The sequence below is a fragment of the Chlorocebus sabaeus genome, chromosome 21 (assembly GCF_047675955.1).
Source record: "Chlorocebus sabaeus isolate Y175 chromosome 21, mChlSab1.0.hap1, whole genome shotgun sequence".
Taxonomy (NCBI): domain Eukaryota; kingdom Metazoa; phylum Chordata; class Mammalia; order Primates; family Cercopithecidae; genus Chlorocebus; species Chlorocebus sabaeus.
The window spans coordinates 59,572,901-59,597,809 of record NC_132924.1 but is presented as its reverse complement, the minus strand read 5'-3'; the positions used below and the strand labels follow the sequence as shown (position 1 = coordinate 59,597,809).

The window sequence follows — 24,909 nt, the reverse complement described above, 5'->3', positions numbered from 1 at the left end:
CAACATGGCACAAGTATACATATGTAGCAAACCTGCACGTTGTGCACATGTACCCTACAACTTGAAGTTTAATAATAATAAATAAATTAAAAAAAAAAAATGAAAGTAATCATTGCAGTCTATTTTAATTTCTAGCTTGGCTCTATTTCTGATTAAAAAAATCATAACAGTTTTTGTAATCTTCAAATATTTTGTCTTGAATGATATCAACTGCATTTATTTGCTCATATTACTGCAGACTGCAGCATTCCTAGGGAGGCAGTGTTGCCATGTCCTCACTTGGGCCTTATTTCCTCCCCTCCCTTAGCTTACAGTATTTGAAGCTGGTATTTCAAATGTCTGTGGACTTTTAGGGAAAGAGATTGCCAGGAAGTTCAGACCTCCTCTTCCATTTCATGTCTCACTTTCATTTCATATTTCCATTGGATGCATGGAGGCTGCCTGTTGATAGGCTAGTTGGTAACCTTCCCTTCCACACGTGTTAGTTTTAACCAAGTCTGTGTGGCAGCACCACTGTCCAGGGTGCTAAATGGATTCATGTGTTGTAGATAAACCCCTTTGGGAATGTAGCTCCCACTGTTAGTTACCCCGGATTTCTTACTGCACTCATAGTAGCTGATTGCAGGCTGACTCAGTGATAGCTATGTCATTGACCTTTTTTTCTCAGTGTATTTTATGAGTTAGTACAGAAGAGGGATTTTTCCTTTCCAAGCATTTTTGATTATGCAGGTTTGATATTTATGAGTTTGCCTTCTCTTTTAAGTTTATTGGAATTTACATTTAAACAGTCAACTATTTTCTTGAGTTTTAGTTTTGTTCTATTTTTTTAGCTTGAAAGTACTAATAGGGAATAATTTTATAGTTAATTTTACAAATACAACATGTAAGTTAAACTCTAAAAGATATCTGAGCAGGGCTCTTTTTACAAATAAAAAATATGCCCCACAATAAAATAATCTAGAATGTCTCTATTTGAAAAATATACTGTTCTTTGATCTCTGACAAAAACAAGCAATGGGGAAAGGATTCCCTATTTAATAAATGGTGCTGGGAAAACTGGCCAGCCATATGCAGAAAGCTGGATCCCTTCTTTACACCTTATACAAAAATTAACCCAAGATGGATTGAAGACTTAAACATAAGACTTAAAACCATGAAAACCCTAGAAGAAAAGCTAGGCAATACCATTCAGGACATAGGCCTGGGCAAAACTTCATGATTAAGACACCAAAAGCAATGGCAACAAAAACCAAAATAGACAAATGGGATCTGATTAAACTAAAGAGCTTCTGCACAGCAAAAGAAACTATCATCAGAGTGAAAAGGTAGCCTACAGAATGGGAGAAAATTTTTGCAATCTATCCATCTGGCAAAGAGCTAATATCCCGATTCTACAAACAAATTAAACAAATTTAGAAGAAAAAAAAAAACAACCCCATCAAAAAGTGGGCGAAGGATATGAACAGACACTTCTCAAAAGAAAACATTTATGCAGCCAACAGACATATGAAAAAAAGCTCATCATCACTGGTCGTTAGAGAAATGCAAATCAAAACTACAGTGAGATACCATCTCACACCAGTCAGGTTGGCGATCATTAAAAAGTCAGGAAACAACAGATGCTGGAGAGGTTATGGAGAAATAGGAATGCTTTTACACTGTTGGTGGGAGTGTAAATTAGTTCAACCATTATGGAAGACAGTGTGGCAATTCCTCAAGGATCTAGAGCTAGAAATACTATTTGACCCAGCAATCCCATTACTGGGTATATACCCAAAGGATTGTAAATCATTCTATACAGACACATGCACACGTATGTTTATTGCGGTGCTATTCACAATAGCAAAGACTTGGAAGGAATCCAAATGCACATCAAGTATAGACTGTATAAAGAAAATGTGGCACATATACACCATGGAATACTATGCAGCCATAAAAAAGGATGAGTTCATGTCCTTTTCAGGTACATGGATGAAGCTGGCAACCATCATTCACAGCAAACTAACACAAGAACAGAAAACCAAACACTGCATGTTCTCACTTACAAGTGGGAGTTGAACAATGAGAACACATGGAGGGGAACATCATACACTGGGGCTTATTGAGGGGTGGGGGCTAGGGGAGGGATAGCATTAGGAAAAATACCTAATGTAGATGACGGGTTGATGGTGCAGCAAACCACCATGGCACGTATATACCTAGTAACAAACCTGCACATTCTGCACATGTACCCCAGAACTCTAAGTATAATAAAAAATAAAAAGAAAAAAGAAAAATATTCTGTTCTTTAATTGACCAGATAATTTTTGTGTATTTCCTTAGTATTTTTGTGTTACTTTAATTACTGTAAAATGACTTAAAACAGTAGTTCCTTTTTGTGTATATAAATGTATTTGAGGTTAATTTGAATTAAAAATCAAATGGCTAACTTGTTATGTGTCTATAATAATGTCTTGATTAACTAGTGTGGCAGGGGAATGGGTATCTGAATTGTAAAAATTTACTAGTTAACTGAAGCTTTATCTGATTGTGCAGTGAAGTTGCATAGGATATGAATGCTGACATTGGGTTTAGGGATTTGTCTGTCAGACTCTTCTTCAAATCCACATAACCTCCATTCTGTATCATTAGAAAGAAAGCATTTTATCATATACAGAAATTTAGATTCATAATCAGATCATTAATTGTAACAGCAATCCACTTTGAAGGAAGCTTCTTAGAATTACAGAACTAAATTTGTGAACCTTTTCTGGAGCCACTGTTTCTTAGTTGAGTGCTGAGAGTTTTTTTAGCAGAGTTGATGTCTTCTGCTCAGGGCTCCAAAGTTGATTGTGACCCAGAAGTTGTTGAGGTATTCTTCCCTTATTATCTGTTGTGAGACAGATTTTAGAATGTTATTAAATATTCTAAATGTAAAATGTATATATCTGTGATATGTATGTATGATAGGTTTAGGTAGTCACTTTTTTTTCTTTTGTTGAATATTAGCATTTTTTTCAACCTTCTTGACATGCAAGGAATTGAGGATAAAATCTGAATATTCAAACTAGCTAGTTTTCTTCCCTAGTTGTTAGTCTTAATGGTTGGCTGTTTCCTAATTTCCTGTGAACTTTTCTGGTTTCTGTTGGTTTGTTTCCTTGGTCAGAATTGTACCAGGTAGATGTGACTGTTAAGACAAATGATCATTTATTTCCATGCAGGTAGAATTTTAACAGCTACAATTACTATAATTATGATTTTTTTTTTTTTTTTCTTAAAGGAAGAATTCAGGGAACTTCGAGAACAGCCAAGTGACCCTCAAGCTGAACAAGAGCTTATTAATAGTATTGAACAAGTGTATTTTTCTGCGGATTCATTTGATGTTGTTAAATATGAGCTGGAGGTAAACAGAATTTCATTAAAACATAACTAAGGCGTATTTTGTTCAGTGATTGGATTTGTGAGATTTGGATGCTTTTTTGAGGCATTTATATATTTTTGGTACCAGAATAGGTCTGTGATTACCACATTGTGATTAAATCAACTGTCAGCATTGTTTGGCGATGAAATTATTTTTTTTTAGATGTAACTTTAAATACAGCCGTTCAGGGAAACATTTCTGTATTTTTGATTTTCAACTGTTAGCATTTAATGTGTTAGTATGCTGTGTCTATCCTATTTTATATTGTCTATGTTTAGAGAAGCTCAGACTTTTAATTATGAAATATGTATTTACATAATTGTTTAGTGATGATAAAAATTCTTATACCATAGTGTTTATAATACTGACATTTTAAATTTATAGAACTTTAACAAAAGCCAGAATAGTGAAATTTAGTTTTAGATACAACCAAATGCCGTATGCATATATACTTTATATGCATTATTCACAGTCAGTCCCCAACTCAGTTTGAAGTTTCATCAATCAGTTGACTGAGAGTGTTTCCCTGTATACACAATGGTATGCATTTTTTGGTTAGTTTCCCATACTGTCCTCTGAAAGCTGATGTAATCCAGAATGTAGTCCAACAATGGTCACACAGTAGTATTTATGGTTTGTTAATATTCCAGAGGAGAACTCTGTTTTGAGTTCTGTCATAAACAAATAGAGATATATCTGTGGATGGTAGAGTTGGGGTTAGGTTAGTTACTTTCTCACATTCTCCTGACATAGGCTGTGGCAGCAGTGTCTGTTGGCCTAGGGTCCGGAGTCCCAGGTGGTAGTGGGGTTTCTCAGAAGGCAGAGCAGCAGCAGTGGAGGTAACAAGGCTGAATGAGGGATGGAACCAGAGGGCTAAAGATGTATAGGTTTTTGTGGTTGGAGCCTAGGAGGGAGGTTGGGAGAACAGGCAGCATGGAGGGCAGTGGGATGTGACATGTTTTGTATGCAGAGTACTTTGTAGTTCACTAGTCAGAAGGGTCCAGGTAAATGAAACCAAATTCAACAATTTATTTTTGCTTTTCATTCATGAATTTTTTTTTCTGCAGAAGCTTCCACCTGTTCTCAATTTGCAAGAATTAGAGGCGTACAGAGACAAATTGAAACAACAGCAAGCTGCAGTAAGTAAAAAAAAAAACACATTTCTTTCTGACAAAACTCTAGATGAAACACAACAGAGAGGTATAATGTTGGCAGATTTATGGTTTTAACTAATAATTAACATAGAAACAAATCTTGTTATTTAATATGACTGATTCAAATGATGCATTTATATTAAAAATTTAATGCATATGGTTTTCCTTATGTTACCTTGATAGATTTGCTTCTAGAGCTTGGAATTTTCTCTCTGGAATCCTAAATGTGATCAAAGAACTTTGAACTTTGTTTTAGATTAGTAAGTACCTTTAGGCTCCTTGTCATACACATGTGATTTCCCTACCCATAGTTTTGTAACTGAGTATTCCTTTTTGTTTTTTGAGACAGGGTCTTGCTCTGTTGCCCAGGCTAGAGTGCGGTTGCGTGATCATGGCTCACTGCAGCCTATCCCTCCTGGACTCAAATAATCCTCCCACCTCAGCCTCCTGAGTAGTTGGGATTACGGTCATGTGCCACTAGTCTGGCTATTTTTTTAATGTTTTGTAGAGATGACATCTCACTATGTTGCCCAGGGTGTTCTCGAACTCAGGCTTAAGCGATTCTCCTGTCTCAGCCTCCCAAAGCACTGGGATTACAGCCGCAAGCCACTATGCCTGGCCCTGTAATGGAGTATTCTCTCGGAATAAAAGTCCCCCTGAGATTCAGAAAGTCTGAGTTGTAGTCACTATTTATTTATGATGTTGAGTAAATCATTTAACCTCAGTGACTCCCTTTTATTTTTCGGTAAAGTGATAGGTTACTTTACTAAGTAACCTAATAAAGAAAATGCAAGAATTTTCTTTAATGCTGTAAAATTCTCTGATTCTATAATTTCTTCATGTTAGGCTAAACCCACTTTATGAAATTTAAACTCTACTGTAGGTATTAATTAATGGTAGCATGTGGTCTTTTAATTTTTTTCAACAAAAGGACTAGTAGTAATAAATGTATCTGTTTGAATTTAAGGTGTGATTTTTAATAATACAACTGGCAAACAAAGGAAGGTATACTTTTCTATTACACTCAGAAGTCGCAGTGGGTGCTAGGGTCTGCTTGGAGGTAGCAGTGTTGGTGTAGGGCAGTCTTGGGCAGGAGAAGGGATTTGAGCTCTAGAGCAGTGGTTGCCAATTCTTTTGGCACCAGGGACCAGTTTTGTGGAAGACAATTTTTCCATGGACTGGCAGGGGTGGGGTGGGGATGGTTTCAGAATGATTTGAGTGCATTTCATTTATTGTGTATTTTATTTCTGTTATTATTACATCATAATGTATAATGAAATAATTATACAACTCAGCATAATGTAGAATCAGTGGAATCCCTCAGCTTGTTTTCCTGCAGTTAGACGGTCCCATCTGATGGGAGACAGTGACAGGTCATCAGGTGTTAGAGTCTCAAAAGGAGCACACAACCTAGATTCCTCGCATGTGCAGTTTACAGTAGGGATGGAGGTAGTGCTCTTATGAGAATCTAATGGCACCGCTGATATGATGGGAGGTGGAGCTCACGCTGTAATGCAAGTGATGGGGAGCGGCCATAAATACAGATGAAGCTTCGCTTGCTCACCTGCCACTCACTTCCTGCTGTGTAGCCTGGTTCCTCACAGGCCACGAACCAGTACTCTCTGTTACTAGACAATCCTGTGGAACCTTTGGAATTCTTAAAATGATGTTTAAGATAACATTGATATTTCTTCATTAATTGAAGTCTAAAACTCATTTACAATTTGATTTTCTTAACCTTAATGGAATCCCTCTTTCTAGACAAAAGCAATGAATGTATCTAAAAATTGATTTACATAATTTCAAAGATGCTTGAAGCAGATTAAGAAAATGTGAAAGGATTAATGCAGTAGTGTAGTAGGTGTGCAATGTTTTGTTCTCAGTTGGCCTGGGGAAGGGGAGCCAGTTGTGTTTCTGGAGCAAACATTCCCTAAATACTTTCTGTATGTCCTGCTTCATGCTACATGTGCTATCTCTGTTAGTGAAGTTGGCAGGGGCCCTGAAATGGTGGAATTAGAGCCTCATGTTCAAAATCATTATACTTCTAACCTGCATACATTAATATTATTCATGAAACAATACACACAACCTTAGATATCTTCATAGCGTTCCAAAAAACATGTTTTCAACTTTTCAGAAGTGGAGAACCAAACTACTTGCTTGTCTTCTTAGGCAGCATAAAGGATCTAAAGGATACAAGCAAGTTCTTTTTCCCAGATATTGTCTCCATAAATTCATTTGATTAAAAATCTGCTTAATTTCATCTTTTTCAATCAAATCCTATTCCCTTAGAGATGGTTACACTTTTTGGTTAATGTTAGGTAAATCAGATAATGATACTCATATTATTAACAATAATAATGACCATTTATGAGTTTCTGTTAAGGACCAGGACCTGTGCTATGTGCTTTATTATATTACCTCTTTTACTAATTTCATAACCCGGGGAAATGTGTATGGCCATAGTATGCCAATATCTGCTCTAGAAGTTATTGGGGAGATCTATGGAATATTCTTTTAAAAATTCAAATATAAAATATCCTAGAAAGCATGAAGCTTATTCTTTTGCTTCCTTTGTTTGATTACATCTTCTTATAGGTATCTAAAAAAGTGGCAGATTTAATCCTTGAAAAACAGCCTGCTTACGTAAAGGTAGGATAATATATGTTATTTTTTGTAGTAGAATTTTTAAATGTTTGAGTGATTTACACTTGAAATTGTCAAAATATTGTACTTTTTGTCAATAATTCTGTAGCAACATAGTGACTGTCTTTGGGTGTGTTTGTGTGTGTATATGTATGTACGTATGTATGTATATTTTTCTTTTCCATTTGGGGTAATTTACCAGACAGAAGAAGCAAAGGGTTTTTATATATGATTCTAAAGTGATCTCTTGGGTTTTTCAAACTTTAGAAGAGCCAGTGAAAATTTGCTCCCATTAACATTTAAACAAATAGATTCACCAATATTGACCACTCAATGGCGATATAACAATCTGGCTTTAAAATATGATAAAATTGGAACTAACTGAATCTGTGTTTTCATCAGAAAATCAGAGCCTTCAAAATCCATTGAAATGTCTACCAATGTTCAAATGAAGACTTTCATTGTCAAAGCATCTTAGTAAACAGAAATCATGTTTGTCATATCCTTTAATTACCTTGTGAAGTTCTCTTGGGTAGAAATTTAAACAGATATATCACTGGTATTTGTTTATTCCTGTCTGCAACAAGTTGGTCTAGATTTCCTTACAAGCAATACTGACTAAATATTTTGTCATCTGTCATTGTGAAAATCAGTTACAAGTAGTCATTTTAAGTAATTTTGTGAAAAATATACTAACATTTTTCAAGTTCAGGTATTTTTGTTGCTACTTTGTTTTTCAAGCAGATTTTCTTTGAATCTGACTAGAGTTTTTGTTAGAGTACTATATAAATAAGATAGAAAAATAAAATTCCTCCAACAGTAACCTGTACCTAATCTTTCCGTAGGAACTTGAAAGAGTTACCTCATTGCAAACAGGTCTTCAATTAGCTGCTGTTATCTGTACAAATGGCAGAAGGTATTGCTTTTGATGATATTTTGTTCTTTACGCTGGACAATATTTCAAGAATAACTATGGAATCTATAATTTATAATTTTTTTTAATTATGGCTGTGGTTTCTAGAATATCATTCCGTAAGCGAACATATATTATGATCTAAAGACTACACTAAGAGGGTTTGTGGGAAATATTTCTAAATGTACTTATGGGTTTTTAAAAAATTACTATTTTTGTATTATTTAGACTAGTACTTCACAAACTGTTTGCCATGAAGGACCTATTTTTTTCTTTCTAAAATTTCCAATCTATTATAGGCTGTGATTTTTAAAAAATGCAATAAAAACAAATTACTAGGCAAATGAAATAAAGAAGGAAAGACATGTAATACAATCTTAATTTTTTAAATTATTTGAGTCACAAAAAATAATTATTCTGTTAGCTTTTGCAGTAAGTGCCTGTTTTGCAGTAAGTGCCTATTCTCAGTTTCTGTAATTTTTTGTTACAGACCACTAGCAGGTTGTGAATTGGCACCAGTCTTCTCGTGGTGTTCTGAGTAATGCTAGTTTAGACTGGCCATTGAGTACATTTGTCAAATAGTAGTTTAAATCCTTGGTTTTAAAAGTAATCCATTTCGTTGCTTTATTACTTACCTAATTGTTCTGTGTGGATAGTATTCTTATTATAATAAAAAACTTTTAATTATTTATTGTTCACTTTTGCAGACACTTGAATATTGCAAAGGAAGGTTTTACTCAAGCTAGTTTAGGCCTTCTTGCAAATCAAAGGAAACGTCAGTTGCTGATTGGACTTCTGAAATCTCTGAGAACTATAAAAACATTGGTATATATGGGTCATTTTAAAAAAGTTAAAACTGAATTTTGTGGTTGAAACAGATTTTACCTTTGATATTTGTTTTTTCAGCAAAGAACAGATGTACGGTTAAGTGAAATGCTGGAGGTAAGTTAACAAGTTTTGGAAATTTAAGGTCCTACTGATACTATATAGAAACATTAAAGCAGGCAAAATTTAGAAGTGCATTTTTCTCAAATTGGTTTATGATATAAAGAATATTTTTAGGCATGTAAAAATACTTGTTCTAGAGCCTTTTTCTATTGACATGATATATACTTTATTTAGAAAAGCAAATGTATTTGGGGAAACATTTGTCTTCTGATAACATTGGAATGTTAACTTGTTTGGTTGTATTACATCCAAATAGCAATAAAAATTAACATCTTTTTCATCTAACATATAGTAGTAATTTAAGGACTGTGTGATACTTTAGTTTTGTTCAGTATCGTGTATTAATTGCTTTTCTGAGTGAGCCATCTGTTTTTTCTTTGATGCATTCTTAGCATTTTCTGTCTACTTCTGTCATAAGGTTCTCCAAAGCGTAATGTAATATGTGTGTTTCCTCATAATACTTGAGCTCCTTGGGGTAGGTACTTTGTCGTTATCAGCATCACCAGTGGTTTGAACTGCATCTGTTGAATTTAGAATTGAGCGTAGGGACAGTTTTTGTGGTTTTCTGTATAATTGCTGTATTACTTCTCAACTATTACCCATATGAAAAATTCATTTGGCATTAAATTACTGTTAGGTGATAAAAATACTCTGAGTTTATTAATTAGTATATTGTTTTTTTCTAAATCTATTTCTTTAGAACTATTTATTGATTTCTTGGTGGTAAATTGTTGAATATCAATTACAAATAGAATGCATACTATTTTGAAACATTTTATATAGGCATTACTGAAAGAAGATATGTTAACAGTTAAAGAAAACCTTCCCTGTGAAGCAGCTAATGATTTAATGTAGGATTTATCCGTAAGTCATGGTCTTCAGGGGGCTGTTACTTTGAAGGAATAGAATATTTTAAATATTTCTTCTATGTATATATCTTAGGCCTGGAACTAGTTGCCTCTTATATTTTGTCACTTACCTATCATTGATATTCTAAGAGGAATTAACATTTTTTGATTCTGCAACTTTTGGTTAAAATATGAACAGAGGTGTTTTTTTATCAGGAGCTTTAAGAAAAAAATGTTTGTATTCTAATGACTCCTGTTGTTGTTATCTTAAGGAGGAAGATTATCCAGGAGCTATTCAGTTGTGCCTTGAATGTCAGAAAGCTGCCAGCACTTTTAAACATTACAGTTGTATAAGGTAAGGTCATGTAAAAGGTTTAAAGCAGATTCTCTTGTCAGCTTTTTATGTAGCAGTTGTGTAAAAATGTTAATAGACATTGAAAGTTAGTATAAAGTGCTGTGTTCTAGTTTAACATTCATATTTATATATGGGTAGTACAATAAAATTATAAATAATAGATTTTAAGGTGTGAAAGAGCAGATAGTTTTCATTCCTGCTTTTTCTTGTCATCTCATTGAAACTCATTTTTCATATTCTTTCCAATGCAACGGATTCTATTTTTATAGAGTTGTAGACAAGAAGAAATTATCTGTTCATGTCTTCAATGCACCTCTTGGGAATTCTTCCTTAGCTTTGCCCAGCTTATAAATATTGAGGATATTATTGCAGCTTGTTTTTAAGATCCAGATGGTTCAAGTGTTCAGCTCATCATGATAAAAAGTCTTTTGGAAAATTTAAGTATAATTTCAATGTATACAATAATCATGTTTGTAATAGTTAAGTGATTATGTATTCTATGTGTTATGTCTTTTATTATTAAATGTACAACAGAAAAATAGCCACTGCATATTTTGCTATTATCTCTAACTTTATTAATAGCATTTTGGTTTGCTTAAAATGAGGAATTTGCATTACTTGTGACAGTCTTGGAGAAGCTCTAATCTCTAGGTGTAATTTCCAACATTCCTCTAAAGCCATCACAAATAAATGTACAATCTAAGTAAAATAGTGTGCTTGCCAAACAAATCCAATATCAAATTAAATTCATACCCATCCCAGATTGCATCCCCTTTGTCTCTCCTGTATGGAAATTCTGGCATTCAGTGAGCATGACTCACTGTTGTTGTAGATGTTGATTGCTAGTACCTGAAAACTGAAAGCATTATAGTAGAGCAAAACATTAATATAGATTTGAATTAATTAAAAAAAAAATTATCTCATATTACAAGGGTTTGCTGGTTATAGGCTAAGGGCTAGATATTTTCCTTCCAGAAATGCTGTTTAAGTCTCTATGGTATTTTTTTTTTTCTTTAAAGTGTGCAGATTGAAGTTACACTTTTTTTTTTTTTTTTTAAGATAGAGTCCCACTCTGTCACCCAGGCTGGAGTGCAGTAGTGTGATCTTGACTCACTGCAACCTCTGCCTCCTGGGTTTAAGTGATTCTCCTGCCTCAGTCTCCTGAATAACTGGGATTACAGGTGCCTGCCACCATGCCCAGCTAATTTTTGTATTTTTAGTAGAGATGAGGTTTTGCCATGTCAGCCAGGCTGGTCTCTAACTCCACCATGCCCAGCTTGAAGTTACACATTTTTTATTCCGTTAGGATATAAATTGAGTAGTACCAGTGACACTTTCATTTTGCCCATTTTGAGAGTCATTAACTGTCATTATTAGAAACCTGATGATGTCATTTACACTTACTAGGTTAGGTAAATAGAGAATTAGTTTTAGTATGTTGAGTGTATTTAGAAATTTCTAACAAGCCATTCTGGGTCCTGAAAAAGCAAATCCATTTGAACCAAAGCATCTGTTTAGTTCGTTTTGTAGTGACAAATCTGTTATATAGTAACAGCTTGTTTATTGGGTGAAAGTAATTCAGGCAGTTTACGGAGTGTTTATGCCAGGTACTTTGCTTTAAAATTGTCGGTATGGTGATAAACCACATACAGTGTAATCAATATAATCCCTGGTTTCATAAAGAACATAATCTGTCAAGAAGGACTTACATTAAAGTAGGCGCCCATAGAATTAGGCTGTAGAGAGAAGGAAGTTGTGCATACAGTGGAAGCTTTCGGACCTAACTCTCCTTCCGGGGTCAAGACTAAGGAGGACCTGAAGGAAGAACAGGAAAACTTAAGGTAGGCCAGGATATGAGGGTGTGAATAGGAAACTGTCTACAACAGAAATGAAATCTTTGTTGTGGAGATACCAAGCAAAATGAAGACTGAAAATATGTATCTATTGGATTTATAGCAACAAAGAGGTCATAGTTGACCTTTTGGGGACAGATTTGGTGGGAGTTGGTTGAACTATCAAGTGTAAGGTGAGGAAATTTTGTGACGAGGACGGATATAGAATTAAGAAGGAGAAACCTCAATATTTGAAAATTGGTGGGAGAGAGTGAGAAGCTGAAAATAAAATAGCATAATAATATACTAAGGCTTTGCAGGGATTATTGCAGAGATTGACTTTGAAAAGGTCACTGTCATATTAGGGAAGAATGAGCGTGGAATTGGTTGGCAGGAAATTGAGGGAGCAGGTGATGTGTTGAAACTTTTATATAATTAAAAATCTATTTTAGCTATGCTAAAGTAAATGTCTTACATGATGAGTGTTAACTGTAAAAAATGTCTTTGAAAGAAATTCTTATTTGGGCTTTTAAAAATTGATATCAAGTGGCTTCTGAGCACTTTTTAAATTAATGGACATACTGATATGTGGAGGAGGTGTGGCTACAGTTATCATATGAGGTTAAAAGGTTGAAATGAAAAGATTTAAATTAATAGTTATTTTAGGTAATACAGTGTATAAGAAGCATGCTATGTTTAGATATGTGAGTCATGCATGTGATAATAAGAAAAATTGGTCTTATTCTCTGCAAATAGGTAAAAATACATCACACATACATTCACATATCCCAAGGAATTCTTTGTAATGGGGTTTTACTTTAGATATCTTACGAAAACTTAGATAAAGTTTTTAAGTTGGTGATTTAGTGACAGTGTCAGGGTGACTTAGAGAGCGGGGCTATCAGTTGGAGCTGTCTGGTGGTGACGATAGCCCCTCTGCTAGCATCTCTTCTCCACCCCATACCGGCACAGTGTCCTTTGCCAGCCACCATTCACCTGCCTAACACCATTCCCTCTTTCCCTTCACCTGTTGTTTAACTATTTTGTTTATATGGGAGAACATAATACGTTTGCTCACTTCTTTTGTAGATGATATAATGTGGGATATAAGGATAGAGTTAATTGACATGTAGGTCATGTTGAGTCCACAAAGATAAAATACATTGTTATTCTAACGTTCTTTTATTTTTGTCTTTATAAATTTGATATACCTCTTTTCTTTTTTTTTTTCTGTGCGTTTTTGCTCTTTTTTCTCTGGTCTTCCCAGTACAGTGTTGCACCTGTTCTTGAGCTCTCTAGTTGGGCCTACTCCTACAGGATTCATCCACACTTTTAAAATGTATTTAATTGACTTGGGCTTGTGGAATTTAGCCAAAGGCAAGATTTAATCTTTGCTTGGACTTGAGTGAATTAGAGTGAATAAGCATTTTGCCTTCTAGTAGTCTTAGGAACACTAATTAACTTCCAACTGAATTTATATATTCTCAATTTTAAAAACATTTATATCTATGCTAATTCTTGTTCATGACTAGAGAATCATAAATATTTTCCTTTTAGAAATGATTTTTAAGAGGATTACCCCATGATGTAGAACATTTCTGAATTCTGGTGTGATTTTTTAAAAAATATTTTAAGCAAGTTTATATGCAAAGTGTACCTACTTGTCTACTTGTTAGTTTTTTCTTGGCAGATTGAGTGTTCCTCTTTTCTTTCCTAGTCACATTACTCCTTTATTGGAAATAAATTTTTTGTTTTGGGTAGAGAGCAAACTCTCCAAGGAGAGTTACTTGGAGTAGCTGAGATGGAAAAACTTTGGGCTGACTCTTATGATTCTGAAAATAGGAAAAACAGAATTTACATATTTGCTTCTGCATAAAGAGAATCTGACTCTGTATCTTGTAAGTCTCAGATTATATAACTAGGTAGTTTAACACCTGAAATACCGAGTGTAATCGGCTCTCTGTATCCATGTGTTCTGTATTTCTGGATTCAACCAGCTGGAAGTGGAAAATATTTGGAAAGGAAAAACAAGAACAAAAATAACAATACAACCCAAAAAATCACAATGCAATCGTAAAAATAATAAAAATAATACAACATAACTGTTTCATACGTTTGTATTATATTAGACATTATAAGTAATCAAGATGATTTAAAGTATAAAGGAGGATACGGATAGGTTATATGCAAGTACTGTGCTATTTTACTTAAAGGACTTGAGCATCCATGGATTTTGATGCCTATGGAGGGTCTCAGAATAATCCCCACAGAGACTGAGGAATGACTGTCATATAATGATGCACCCAGTTGATTGAAAAATGAAAGAGAGCTGGCACTTCCTCTGCACCTTGTGTCTTCCTTGAGATGTGCCATGTTTCAGCATCTTTAATAAAATATACAGTAATCTGAGTTTTGTTCACTTTTATAACTGACAGAGAACATTTTAACATTGTCTGACATTTCCTGAGTTGATTGACAGAGAGTCATATAGTTGGGATTTATTGAGAATAAGAATCAGAATGTGTTTATGCTAAAGTGCATCTGTGAATGAAGTACTTAATTTCTTTTTCACTTGAAATTTGTCTCAATTTGTTTCAAGGAAAGTTATTTTTAAAAGTCAAAATTGCTTTATTATTGTATTTCATTTGAAAGAAACTACTTGAGGGAGCCTGATAGCATTTTGTGTTATGCACTGTAAAGTTTGCATACTACTGAACTGGTTTGTTGAGTACTGTACTTTAACATAAACAGATGTATTAAATGTCTCATAATCTTTCAAGAATTCCTTCATTTTTTCTCAGAATATGATCCTGGTAGTTTAGTGAAAATTGTAGGTTGTGGAATGTCTTTACGTCATATGGCAAATGAACAAAGCTTACAAATATAGCAATACTAGGAACTTTTCTTCCCCTGTTGCGTTTAATTTCTTTACAGCAAGATGTGTCTGCTTTCTTCCTGTAAGATCAGGGACATAAGGAGCCCTGCCTTGAGTAATGTTTGAACATTGATTGTTTCTGCTAGGTTTCCAGGCCTTCTAGCTTGATCCATTGTCTAGATCCTGAGTCCTTATTGCTTGGTCAGCTTGGACCAAGTTTTGATAACACCTGAACTCTTATCTTCTATTTTAACTTGTTTTTCTCTGCCTCTCAGCACAGTCTGCTGTGCTGTGCTGTTTTAAATAATGTAAAATAACAGTTTCACATGGCAAAAATCTTAATAAACAAGAAGATTTTAAATAAAAAGCAAACGGTTTTCTTTATGCCCCATTCACCCTTCCCTTTCCTAATCCCTGGAGTAAACCAGGGATTTTACAGCTTATTAATTTTTAAAAAATAATTTTAAAAAGTCTATACATTATATATATATATATACACACACACACAGACCCATATACACACATATATCTCTTTCCTATTTTAACTTTTATCAGTTCACCAACTAAAAGTTCTTCTGCTGAACTCTAGCATGACTTGGCAAACTGTCTTTAAAGGGCCTGATAGTAAATATTTTAGGTTTTACATGTCGTGATGTCTCTGTTGCAACTATTCAACTCTGCCTTTGTAGTCTGAAAGTAGCTGTAGACGAAAAGTAAACAAAGGGATGTGGCTATGTTCTACTAAAACTTTATTTAGAAACAGACTACCAGCTGGATTTGGCCTGTGGGTTCTGATCGCTGATCTAGAATTATAGTTAATAAAGTTGGAGACGTTTTGAACTTATTAGTGTTGGACTCTGAGCTTTGTGGTGATAGATTAGGTCAGGGATTTCTTTTCTTTTCTTTTCTTTTTTGAGACAGAGTCTCATTCTGTCACCCAGGCTGGGGTGCAGTGGTGCAATCTCGGCTCACTGCAACCTCTGCCTCCCTGGTTCAAGCGATTCTCCTGCCTCAGCCTCCTGAGTAGCTGGGACTACAGGCATGCGCCACTACACCTGGCTAATTTTTTTCTATTTTTAGTAGAGATGGGGTTTCATCATGTTAGCCAGGCTGGTCTTGAACTCCTGACCTCAGGCAATCCACCTGCCTCAGCCTCCCAAAGTGCTGGGAGTATAAGCATGAGCCACTGCACCTGGCCAAGGTCAGGGATTTATTAACAGAGTTAAGTGAAGTTAAGTGAAGACAGAGATCCAGTTAGATCCAAAGTGATCTTAGACTTTCTGTTATAGACTGGTTATATATGGTTTGAAGGATCATATAGACACTTCATGGTACTTAAGAGTTGTTGGTTTAGCTTCAGAATGTTGAAAAATCAGTTTCTCTGAGGTCTGCTGATAAATTCTCTGCTTACTGTAAGTAGATTGAAAACCACTGGAATAGGCTCTGATTTAAACAGACTAGAACATCAACATCTTCGGGCCATGGATATACAGTATAAACTTGGAAGTACTTTTACTTAAGCTCATTCTAAAAGTTTTAGAGCTTTACTGAACCATGTACAAATTGGGCAATTGAGTAACTTGTCTTCAGCATATAATAGAATCATGAAACATTAGAGCTGGAAACAACCCTTGCTATCTAGCCCACCTTTATATAGGAAACTAATGCCCAGAGATATTAAAGGACCTGACTTAAATCATATGGTTCATTAATAACAGACCAGGGAAAGATCATTAAGATATTATTGCTGTGCCATCCTGTCTTTTTGTATAGTCAGATTTGTTCAAAATCTTGATTTATATGCAACCTTTCTAGGACTCATGCTTGTGAGTGTATGTGTGTCCTAGATCAGTTGTTTAAAGAACACTATTAATTAGTTCTTTATGGATAATTTATTCTTAATATTTCCTGTAGTGATGGTAAAAACGCTTTGTAGAATTGTTTGATTCATTCCATTCAGCTTGCAGATAGCTTTTAAAGGCTTTTAGCCTTCCATCTTAGAACTGGTAATTTTTTGACCATAATGTTGCATTTATTTATCAAAATGTTTATGAATAGATCCTTTTAACATACTTTGATTAATTGATCAAAATGGATTGAATTCATGTTTCTAAATGATGGGTAAGAGCTTCTTTAAAAGCTGTACAGTTAATGTCCACTATTTAATCACATAACTTTTATATATGTATTTTTAATTAGTAGCAAATTGTTGTCAAATTGCAGTTGTACATTTTGAAAGCATTTTTATTGAAACCAAATTTTTGATTTATAGATTTTTATGTTTATAATCTTCCACATGCTGTTTACCTTACCACATTTGCATTAAATCTTAATAAATAGGATGTAGAATCATTTACCTTTAATAACAGCCATGAAAACATCTAGGTTTATTATAATTTCATAAACTAACACTAAAGCCCATTTGTTTTGATAGAGAAGTTGAAGAAATCATTGCTGTCACCTGTGAATGAATTCAGATATATTTCTTTTTCCTCCAAACTCAAAATATTCCCTAAAGGAATATGTTTACCAGTTTTGAATTGCTCATTATTCCACTTGTCCTTGCCTCTCTGTTTCTGTTACTCTAGGATCAGCCTTGGGTGAAATTTTGAACTTCATATGATAGTGGAACTGTCTTTAACTCTTACTCATCTCTCTTCTCTTGCTAAGGCACCTGCAGACCCAGAGTTCAGTGTGGTTCTTTTTCTTCTAAAACATTCTCTTCCCTTTCCTTCTATCTCTGTAATTTTATTTATTAAGGTAGAGAATAGGGGCTAATGGAATGATGGCAAAATTTTGCCATTTTTCTTTGAATTACAAATTTGACTTAGAATATTTATTACCTATCTTAGGTAGTAAATTTAGTTCTGGGAAGTCACTAGTGAATAAGCCACAGTGCCTTAAATGCTTGTGCCTTGGAGACACAGCCACAGGTATTCCTTACTGTAATATAGGATGCTGTAAACAGAGTATTATGAAGATTGTGGGGGTAGTTACTTAGCAGGGAAAGACTTCCCAGATAATATGGCATTTGAATTAAGCCTAGAAAGATAGATGGATGCTTGTGAGTGAGAAAGGAAGAAGGGATATTCAAGTTATTGTGACCACTGTGTACAAGAACTGAGGGTGTGAAAGTCTGGAGTTTGGTTCAGGTGCTGTGTACAGTACATATGTCTAAAATATAGGCAATGAGAAGTCAATGTGAAGTTATTTTTTTCATGTCAGATTGTTAAAAGTCTTATATGCCATACTAATTTGGGGCTTTTCTCCTTAGTTTAATAGGGAGCCACCAAAAGATTGAAAGCAGGAGATTAATGTGGTTTTATTCTTGCTTTACTTAAGAACTGCACTCAGATGTCTTTAGGGACCAGGCAGATAACATAAATGTGAGGCTGCCAGATGTAAGACCACAGGAAATAGTAGAGCCCACGGGACTAGAGAGCACTTGCCTTGCCTAAAGCCGTTCACATACAAGCCATTTGACTACACTGTGTCTGCCAAATCATGTAGAATATTGACCAAATCCAATGTGAAGTTAGACCCCTGCTCAGAACTATTTCTGACAGCTTTTTGAAGGATGTTGTACAATGTTTGGTTGATGGTGTTTGTCAAATAAATGGATGGGTTGATTAAAGTATGTGTGCTGCATGTGCAGATTCGTTAGGAGGCTGCTTTTTTTTTTTTCATTATTTTAAGTTCCGGGTACGTGTGCAGGATGTGCAGGTCTGTTACATAGGCAAATGTGTGCCATGGTGGTTTGCTGCACCTATCAACCCATCACCTAGGTATTAAATCTGGCATGCATTAGTTATTTTTCCTGATGCTCTTCTCCCCACCCGTCCCCTGAGGTACCACCGTGTGTTGTTCCCCTCCCTGTGTCCATGTATTCTCACTGTTCAGCTCCCACTTATAAGTTAGAAAATGTGGTGTTTGGTTTTCTATTCCTGTGTTAGTTTGCTGGGGATAATGACTTCCAGCTTCATCTATGTCCCTGGAAAGGACATGATCTGATTCCTTTTTATGACTGCATAGTATCCCATGGTGTATATGTACCACATTTTCTTTATCCAGTCTATCATTGATGGGCATTTGGATTGACTCCATTTCTTTGCTATTCACATGTCTTTGCTATTCACGTGTCTTTGTTATTGTGAATAGTGCTGCAGTGAACATACACGTGCATATATCTTTATAACAAAATGATTTATATTCCCTAAGCAAAAGGTAGTAATGCTTGAATTAGGACATAGAATTGAGAAAAGATAAGCACAGGTGGATATGGGAAATCTGAAATGAAATGGTAGAATCATCAGGATTTGATTACCAATTACATATAGAGAGGGAAGAATGCAAGATGACTGAGATTTTCAGCTTTGTTTGAGTAGCTGATACTGTGAATCGAGACAGAGAACATGGGAAACAGAACAGCTCTGAGGGAGAGAAGATACTGATTTGTTTTGTTTTGCTTTTCTTGGGGTTGGATGAAGATTTATTTAATTCTTTGAAAGTGTTAAGGCACTATCATAGCTATTCTTTTGGGGGAATTATTTTGGGGGCAGTAGTTTTCATTCTTCATTCACTCATTTATCCATTCATTTTTTTTTTTTTTTTGGCAGGAATTGTCCTAGAATCATTTTTTTAAGGAAATTTCAGTCCTACCTACAAGTATTCCCTTAATCTGCGTCTGAGGATTTGGCTGTATTTCAGGCACAAATCCTGGTTAGAGATCTTACTTTTTCTAATAAGGTATCAGTCCTACACTGTTAATTGTCAAAGGATATAGTTTGCTCACTTCCAGTTTTTGCCGGAAAATACACCTCCAGTCCTCAACTTCAATTCAAAGTATGCTTATGATAAATACTATTTGCAGAAAATGATCTAATTTCTCTAGATGTTTGGACATTTATCATTGAGAGCATCCAAAACTGTGTACTTGTATTACATTGGTTTTACTTTTCTGACAGATTGCTATCTATATCTATCTATATCTCACTCTGGTATCTCTTTAGCTTGCATTGAAAGGCTCTATAAGAAGAAAATGCAAGGAACCCATTATTGTATGTATTGTAAGGATATTGTCAAGGGTGTTGTGCCTTTGGAGATCAAGAAACTGGCAAAATTTTCTCTCAGAACTTAATGCCAACGAAAGTGATTTTTTATATTTTTGTATTCACTTATTTTTCTCCCTTGAGCTACTGGTATATTCTTCTGTTTTAGACTCTGAATTATGTGCTGTGGTCCTCCCTATTTGCTTTGGCTGCTAGGAATTTGAGAGTCAAGTTTATTATCAGTAGATAGCAATTTTAAAAACCTTTGATTTTGGTGTGCTAAATGTCTTTCACTTGTACTATTTTAAGAACAATTAGGTTTTATTCTTTCTTGTTAAAATATGTTCTCTGTGATCGCATTTATTTTGTTAGATATCACATCATTTTTAGTAGTGAGATATAATTCAAATAATGTTAGTTCTATTGATTTTTTTTACTGACCTTGTAAGAATTAAAGGGGGGGAAAATCTAGATTCAATAACTTGTCCTAAGTGTATGAGTATAACTCAGTAAACTTTCATAAAGTAAACATAGTTATGTAATTACCACCCAGAAGTAGAAACAGAGTATTTCTGACACCCCACAAACTTCTCTCATGTCTCATCCCAGTCATTCTTCTAAGGTAAGCACTGTTCTGGCTTCTGTCACCAAAATTAGTTTTGCTTGTTTAAACTTTAAATAAATGGAAGCATACAGTATATACTATTTTTACTGACTTCTTTTGCCAAACGTGTTTTTGGGGTTCACATAAATTTTAATTGCTATAAGATTTTATTGTATGAATATATCATATTTTACTTATCTAATTATTCTAGACAATTGTGTTGCCTCAGGTTTTTGCCGATTAAAACTAATGCTGCAAGGATTCTGTGTGCTTTTCTGTTCGGTGTGTATCCAGGACTAGACCTGCTGTGAGATACAGTGTGTGTTGTTTCAGTAGATATTAGGGTTTTCCAAGAGGTTATATCAGTTTCCCCTTCCTCTAGCATCAAATGAGTGGTTCTGTTTGCTCAACATCCTTGCCAACATTTGGTGGTGTCATTTTTAATTAAAAAAAAAAATTTTTAGCCATTCTTTTCATTTGTTACAGTGTTTTTATAGTATTAATTTGTATTTCCTGAATGACCAATACACTTGAGACAGACAGAATGAAAATAAAGGGTAAAGGTCTTCAGATGACTGAGAAAGAGGATATTCAGTTGACTGTTAAACACACAAACATTGTTTATGTAGAAGTTATCTATTTTAATTATTCAGTTTTTTTAGTTTTATCTGTAGATTCTTTCTTTCTACTCACACAATCCTGTTGCTGCTGGTAATGACTCTTATTTATTCCCTTCTAGTACGTTTTCTTATTGCACTGTCTATATGTAGAATTCAGCAGCATGCCTTACTGTCTATACCCTTAATCTTTGAATTTACTGATTAATTATTCAGTTAGTATGTATTTATTTAGCACTTAGTTTGTCTCTTTTAGTAATAGAAAAAAACTGTGTTTGTTTTTTTTTTAATAGTGAATTGAATTCAAAGCTGCAAGATACTTTGGAACAGATTGAGGTAAGAAGGATTATATCGTAACCTTAATGACTTTTTCTTTTCAGAAGTTTTTGAATAACATAGGTGCAACATTTTGTTTTGGCTTTTATGTTATTACCAATGTCTCTAAATCACTGTATTTCTTGATTTTCATTTGGGATATCTATTTATGGTCAAGTTTGTTTAAAAATTTACTTGTAAATTATGGGATATCAAAACAGTATTTGAAAATATTACCATTTCCAAGAAAAATTTCCAAACTGTTAGTCATAGGTATGTTCTCATAAAATTATATAATAGCCATAATACATTCTATGTATTAATTATATTTTAATTATCAGTTACTTTGTTGTTTAGTATAGTGATAGTGAGTTAATTTACTTATAAGTAATTATTGGCTGATGAAAACCCTCCAAAATTCCTAAACCTCATAATGATACTCATATAGTTCATCAAAAATGTAGAAACTAGAAAGGAAGAGATATGTAATTGTGAGCATGAAGCATGTTTTGCCTGTTACATGTATTCAAAATTCATCCCTTTCCTTGACAATCTTTGCAGAGGGGGGTATTCATTTTAATAAATAAGAATTATTTGTTTTCTTCTAGTCTTTTATTGTTTTCCTGATAAGAGTATTTATAAAAGTTGAGATTGGACTTTCAAATTACCTTTTGAGAAAGTAATTTTTGACCATAAATGCAATTATTTGCTATTAAATAATTGTGAGAATAACAGTTTATTTGATAGTCACAAAAACAACTGCTTTGAGTGGCTTAAGTTAACAATTCTCTGAATATTTTAATGAAGTCTTTCTTTTGACAGCTCAGTATTTCTTCACTCTTAATAGATATTATTCTGTACTTATATTAAAAGCTCTTATTTCAAAGTAAAATCATTGAAATGGAAATCCATAAAGCATAGTAATTTAGATATAAGAGCTTAAATCTTGAGGAATATACTTTTAATTTCAATGTAGTTTTGTTGAGAATTCCTCTTCATTGATTAGAGAAAGATTGCTTTATTGTTTTCTAGTAATTCCAGTAATACCACAAATTCAGTTTATATAAGATTTTAGCAGATGCTTGAGGAAACGTTAAGTAGTAGTAAGAGTAAGATTTATTACCAAACTATTATTTTGTTTCCTGTAAAACACCAGGCATGGGTTTTAAGACATAGAAATTCATATGTTAATATCTTGGTAAACTTGATTATAGTTGCTAATAAATTTACAATTGCAATTTATAACTTTATTTAATTTTGTTTTTGACTTCTAAATCTGGTATGATAGTAAATGTTAACTAAAAGTGAGAGATTAGTCTTAATATTTTCCTCTCATTGCCTTGAAAACATAATTCCTTAACCATTTCTTGCTTCTTTTAATTACATAGGAACAGCTGGATGTAGCTCTTTCCAAAATCTGTAAGAATTTTGACATTAACCATTATACCAAGGTTCAACAAGCTTATCGACTCCTTGGAAAAACACAGGTTTGTTTCAAAAGCATGTTTGAATTTTTCCTTATTCAGGAATTTGTTGCCCTTCATGATTAAGTCTGAATATTGTAAATCTCATGTCCTTAAAAAGTTTTATTTAACAAAGTACATTTTTATTCTGAATTAACAGTGATAAAATGGTTATTCTCATAGACTCAGAGGGCATATACTGTGATTAAAACATTACAGGAATTTGTTTTGAACTATGAAGTACTTGTCAGTTTTAATATTTTCACAATTTTATGTAGATTTTCCAAAAAGTATATTATAAGATAATTCAGCGGGAGACAATATGTAGTCTTTTTTAACTCAGCTCTTGGTTCTGAAACAGGACTTCCTAATTTGCAGCTTCATGTGTTGTTAGATAGGCCAGCATGACTCCCTCAAAATGATAATGTCAGCATTGTACATTTTGTACATTTATCTGTAAAACAGGTCCATTTTATTTATCAGATATTTCAGAGGGCCCTTTTATCCCCAAAATGTCATAATTTCTCTCATAATGTATGGCTTTTCATGCCCTTATTGTTCAAGGGCTTCCTTGAAAGACTTGAAACCGGTTGCCATTGTTTTGCAAGTTAATTGTATCTTTTGTTTGTATAGGATTATATGTTTACCTAGACAACATTTAATGTGATAGATGTAAATGTTTTATTCCCTTAAATGCTCCCCTCTTTTAGAAGGAAGTTTAAAAATTTACTAAACAATTTAAACTCTACATTTTGAGATGTGAATAAAGAAATTTTACTGTTTATTGTAATTTAGTTTTCATGTCTTAAGCTATACCCAAGAAAAAATCTAAGAAGAAAGAACTTAGCAATTTTGAGGGATATGTTTAAACACCTTTGAAAATAGGATTATAATTTCTCATTTCCCCCATAAGATTAAGTCTTAAATTCCATTAATATTTTTGGTACCTCCTACGCGCATTGTTTCAAGTGTCTGGATGTAGGCTTTTATGTATCTTACCTTTTACTGAGGGATACTGGCATACCTCTTTTTATTACACTTCACTTTGCTGTGCTTTTCAGATACTGTGTTATTTACAAATTAAAGGTTTGTGACCAACCTGCGTCAAGCAAGTCTGTCAGTGCCATTTTTCCAACAGCATGCATGTGCTTACTTCATGTCTGTGTGTCAGATTTTCATGATTCTTGCAGTATTTCCAACTTTTTCATCATTATTATATCTGGGATGGTGATTTATGTTTAGTGAGCTTCATATTAGTATTGTAATTGTTTTGTGGTCCATGGACTGTACCCATATAAAATGGTGAACTTAATTCACAAATGTGTGTGTTCTGACCACTGCACCAACTGGCCATTCCCCCTTCTCTCTCCCTCTTTTTTGACCCTTCTATTCTCTGAGACACAACAGTATTGAAATTAGGCCAATTAAGAAACCTACAGTGGCTTCATGTCTCTCACTTTAGATAAAAAGCTAGAAAGGATTAAGCTTAGTGAAGACGGCTATGCTAAAGGACAGATTTTGAGTGTACACGAAATGGCCTTCTATTGGAAGAAGATGCCACCTAGGATTTTCAGAGGTACAGAGAATAAGTCAATGCCTGGCTTCAAAGCATCAAAGGACAGGTTGACTCTCTTTTTAGGGACTAGGGCATGTGGAGGCTTTAAGTTGAAGCCAATGCTCATTTATGATTCTGAAAATCCTAGGGCACTTAAGAGTTATGCTAAATCTACTCTGCCTGTGCTCTATAAGTGGAGTAACGAAGCCTGGATGATAGTACATCGATTACAGCATGGCTTACTGAATGTGTTAAGCCCACCGTTGAGACCTCCTGCTCAGAAAAAAATTTCTCTTTCAAAATATTACTGTCCATTGACAATGTACCTAGTCCCCT

At 34.2% G+C, this 24,909-nt stretch overlaps 1 protein-coding gene across 2 annotated transcripts in view; it reads left to right on the top strand.

Annotated features, from left to right (window-relative positions):
- VPS50 (VPS50 subunit of EARP/GARPII complex) overlaps positions 1 to 24,909 on the top strand; it is a 119,637-nt gene that overhangs the window by 18,157 nt on the left and 76,571 nt on the right. The window contains exons 3-11 of one of the 2 annotated variants that reach the window (XM_007982147.3): positions 3,260 to 3,382; positions 4,471 to 4,539; positions 7,153 to 7,206; positions 8,046 to 8,116; positions 8,821 to 8,938; positions 9,020 to 9,055; positions 10,182 to 10,264; positions 21,534 to 21,576; positions 22,944 to 23,042. In XM_007982147.3, coding sequence (XP_007980338.1) covers positions 3,260 to 3,382; positions 4,471 to 4,539; positions 7,153 to 7,206; positions 8,046 to 8,116; positions 8,821 to 8,938; positions 9,020 to 9,055; positions 10,182 to 10,264; positions 21,534 to 21,576; positions 22,944 to 23,042 — 696 coding nt within the window. Of the gene's footprint in view, positions 1 to 3,259; positions 3,383 to 4,467; positions 4,540 to 7,152; positions 7,207 to 8,045; positions 8,117 to 8,820; positions 8,939 to 9,019; positions 9,056 to 10,181; positions 10,265 to 21,533; positions 21,577 to 22,943; positions 23,043 to 24,909 lie in introns of both variants that reach the window. The other variant, XM_007982145.3, reaches the window with a different exon arrangement.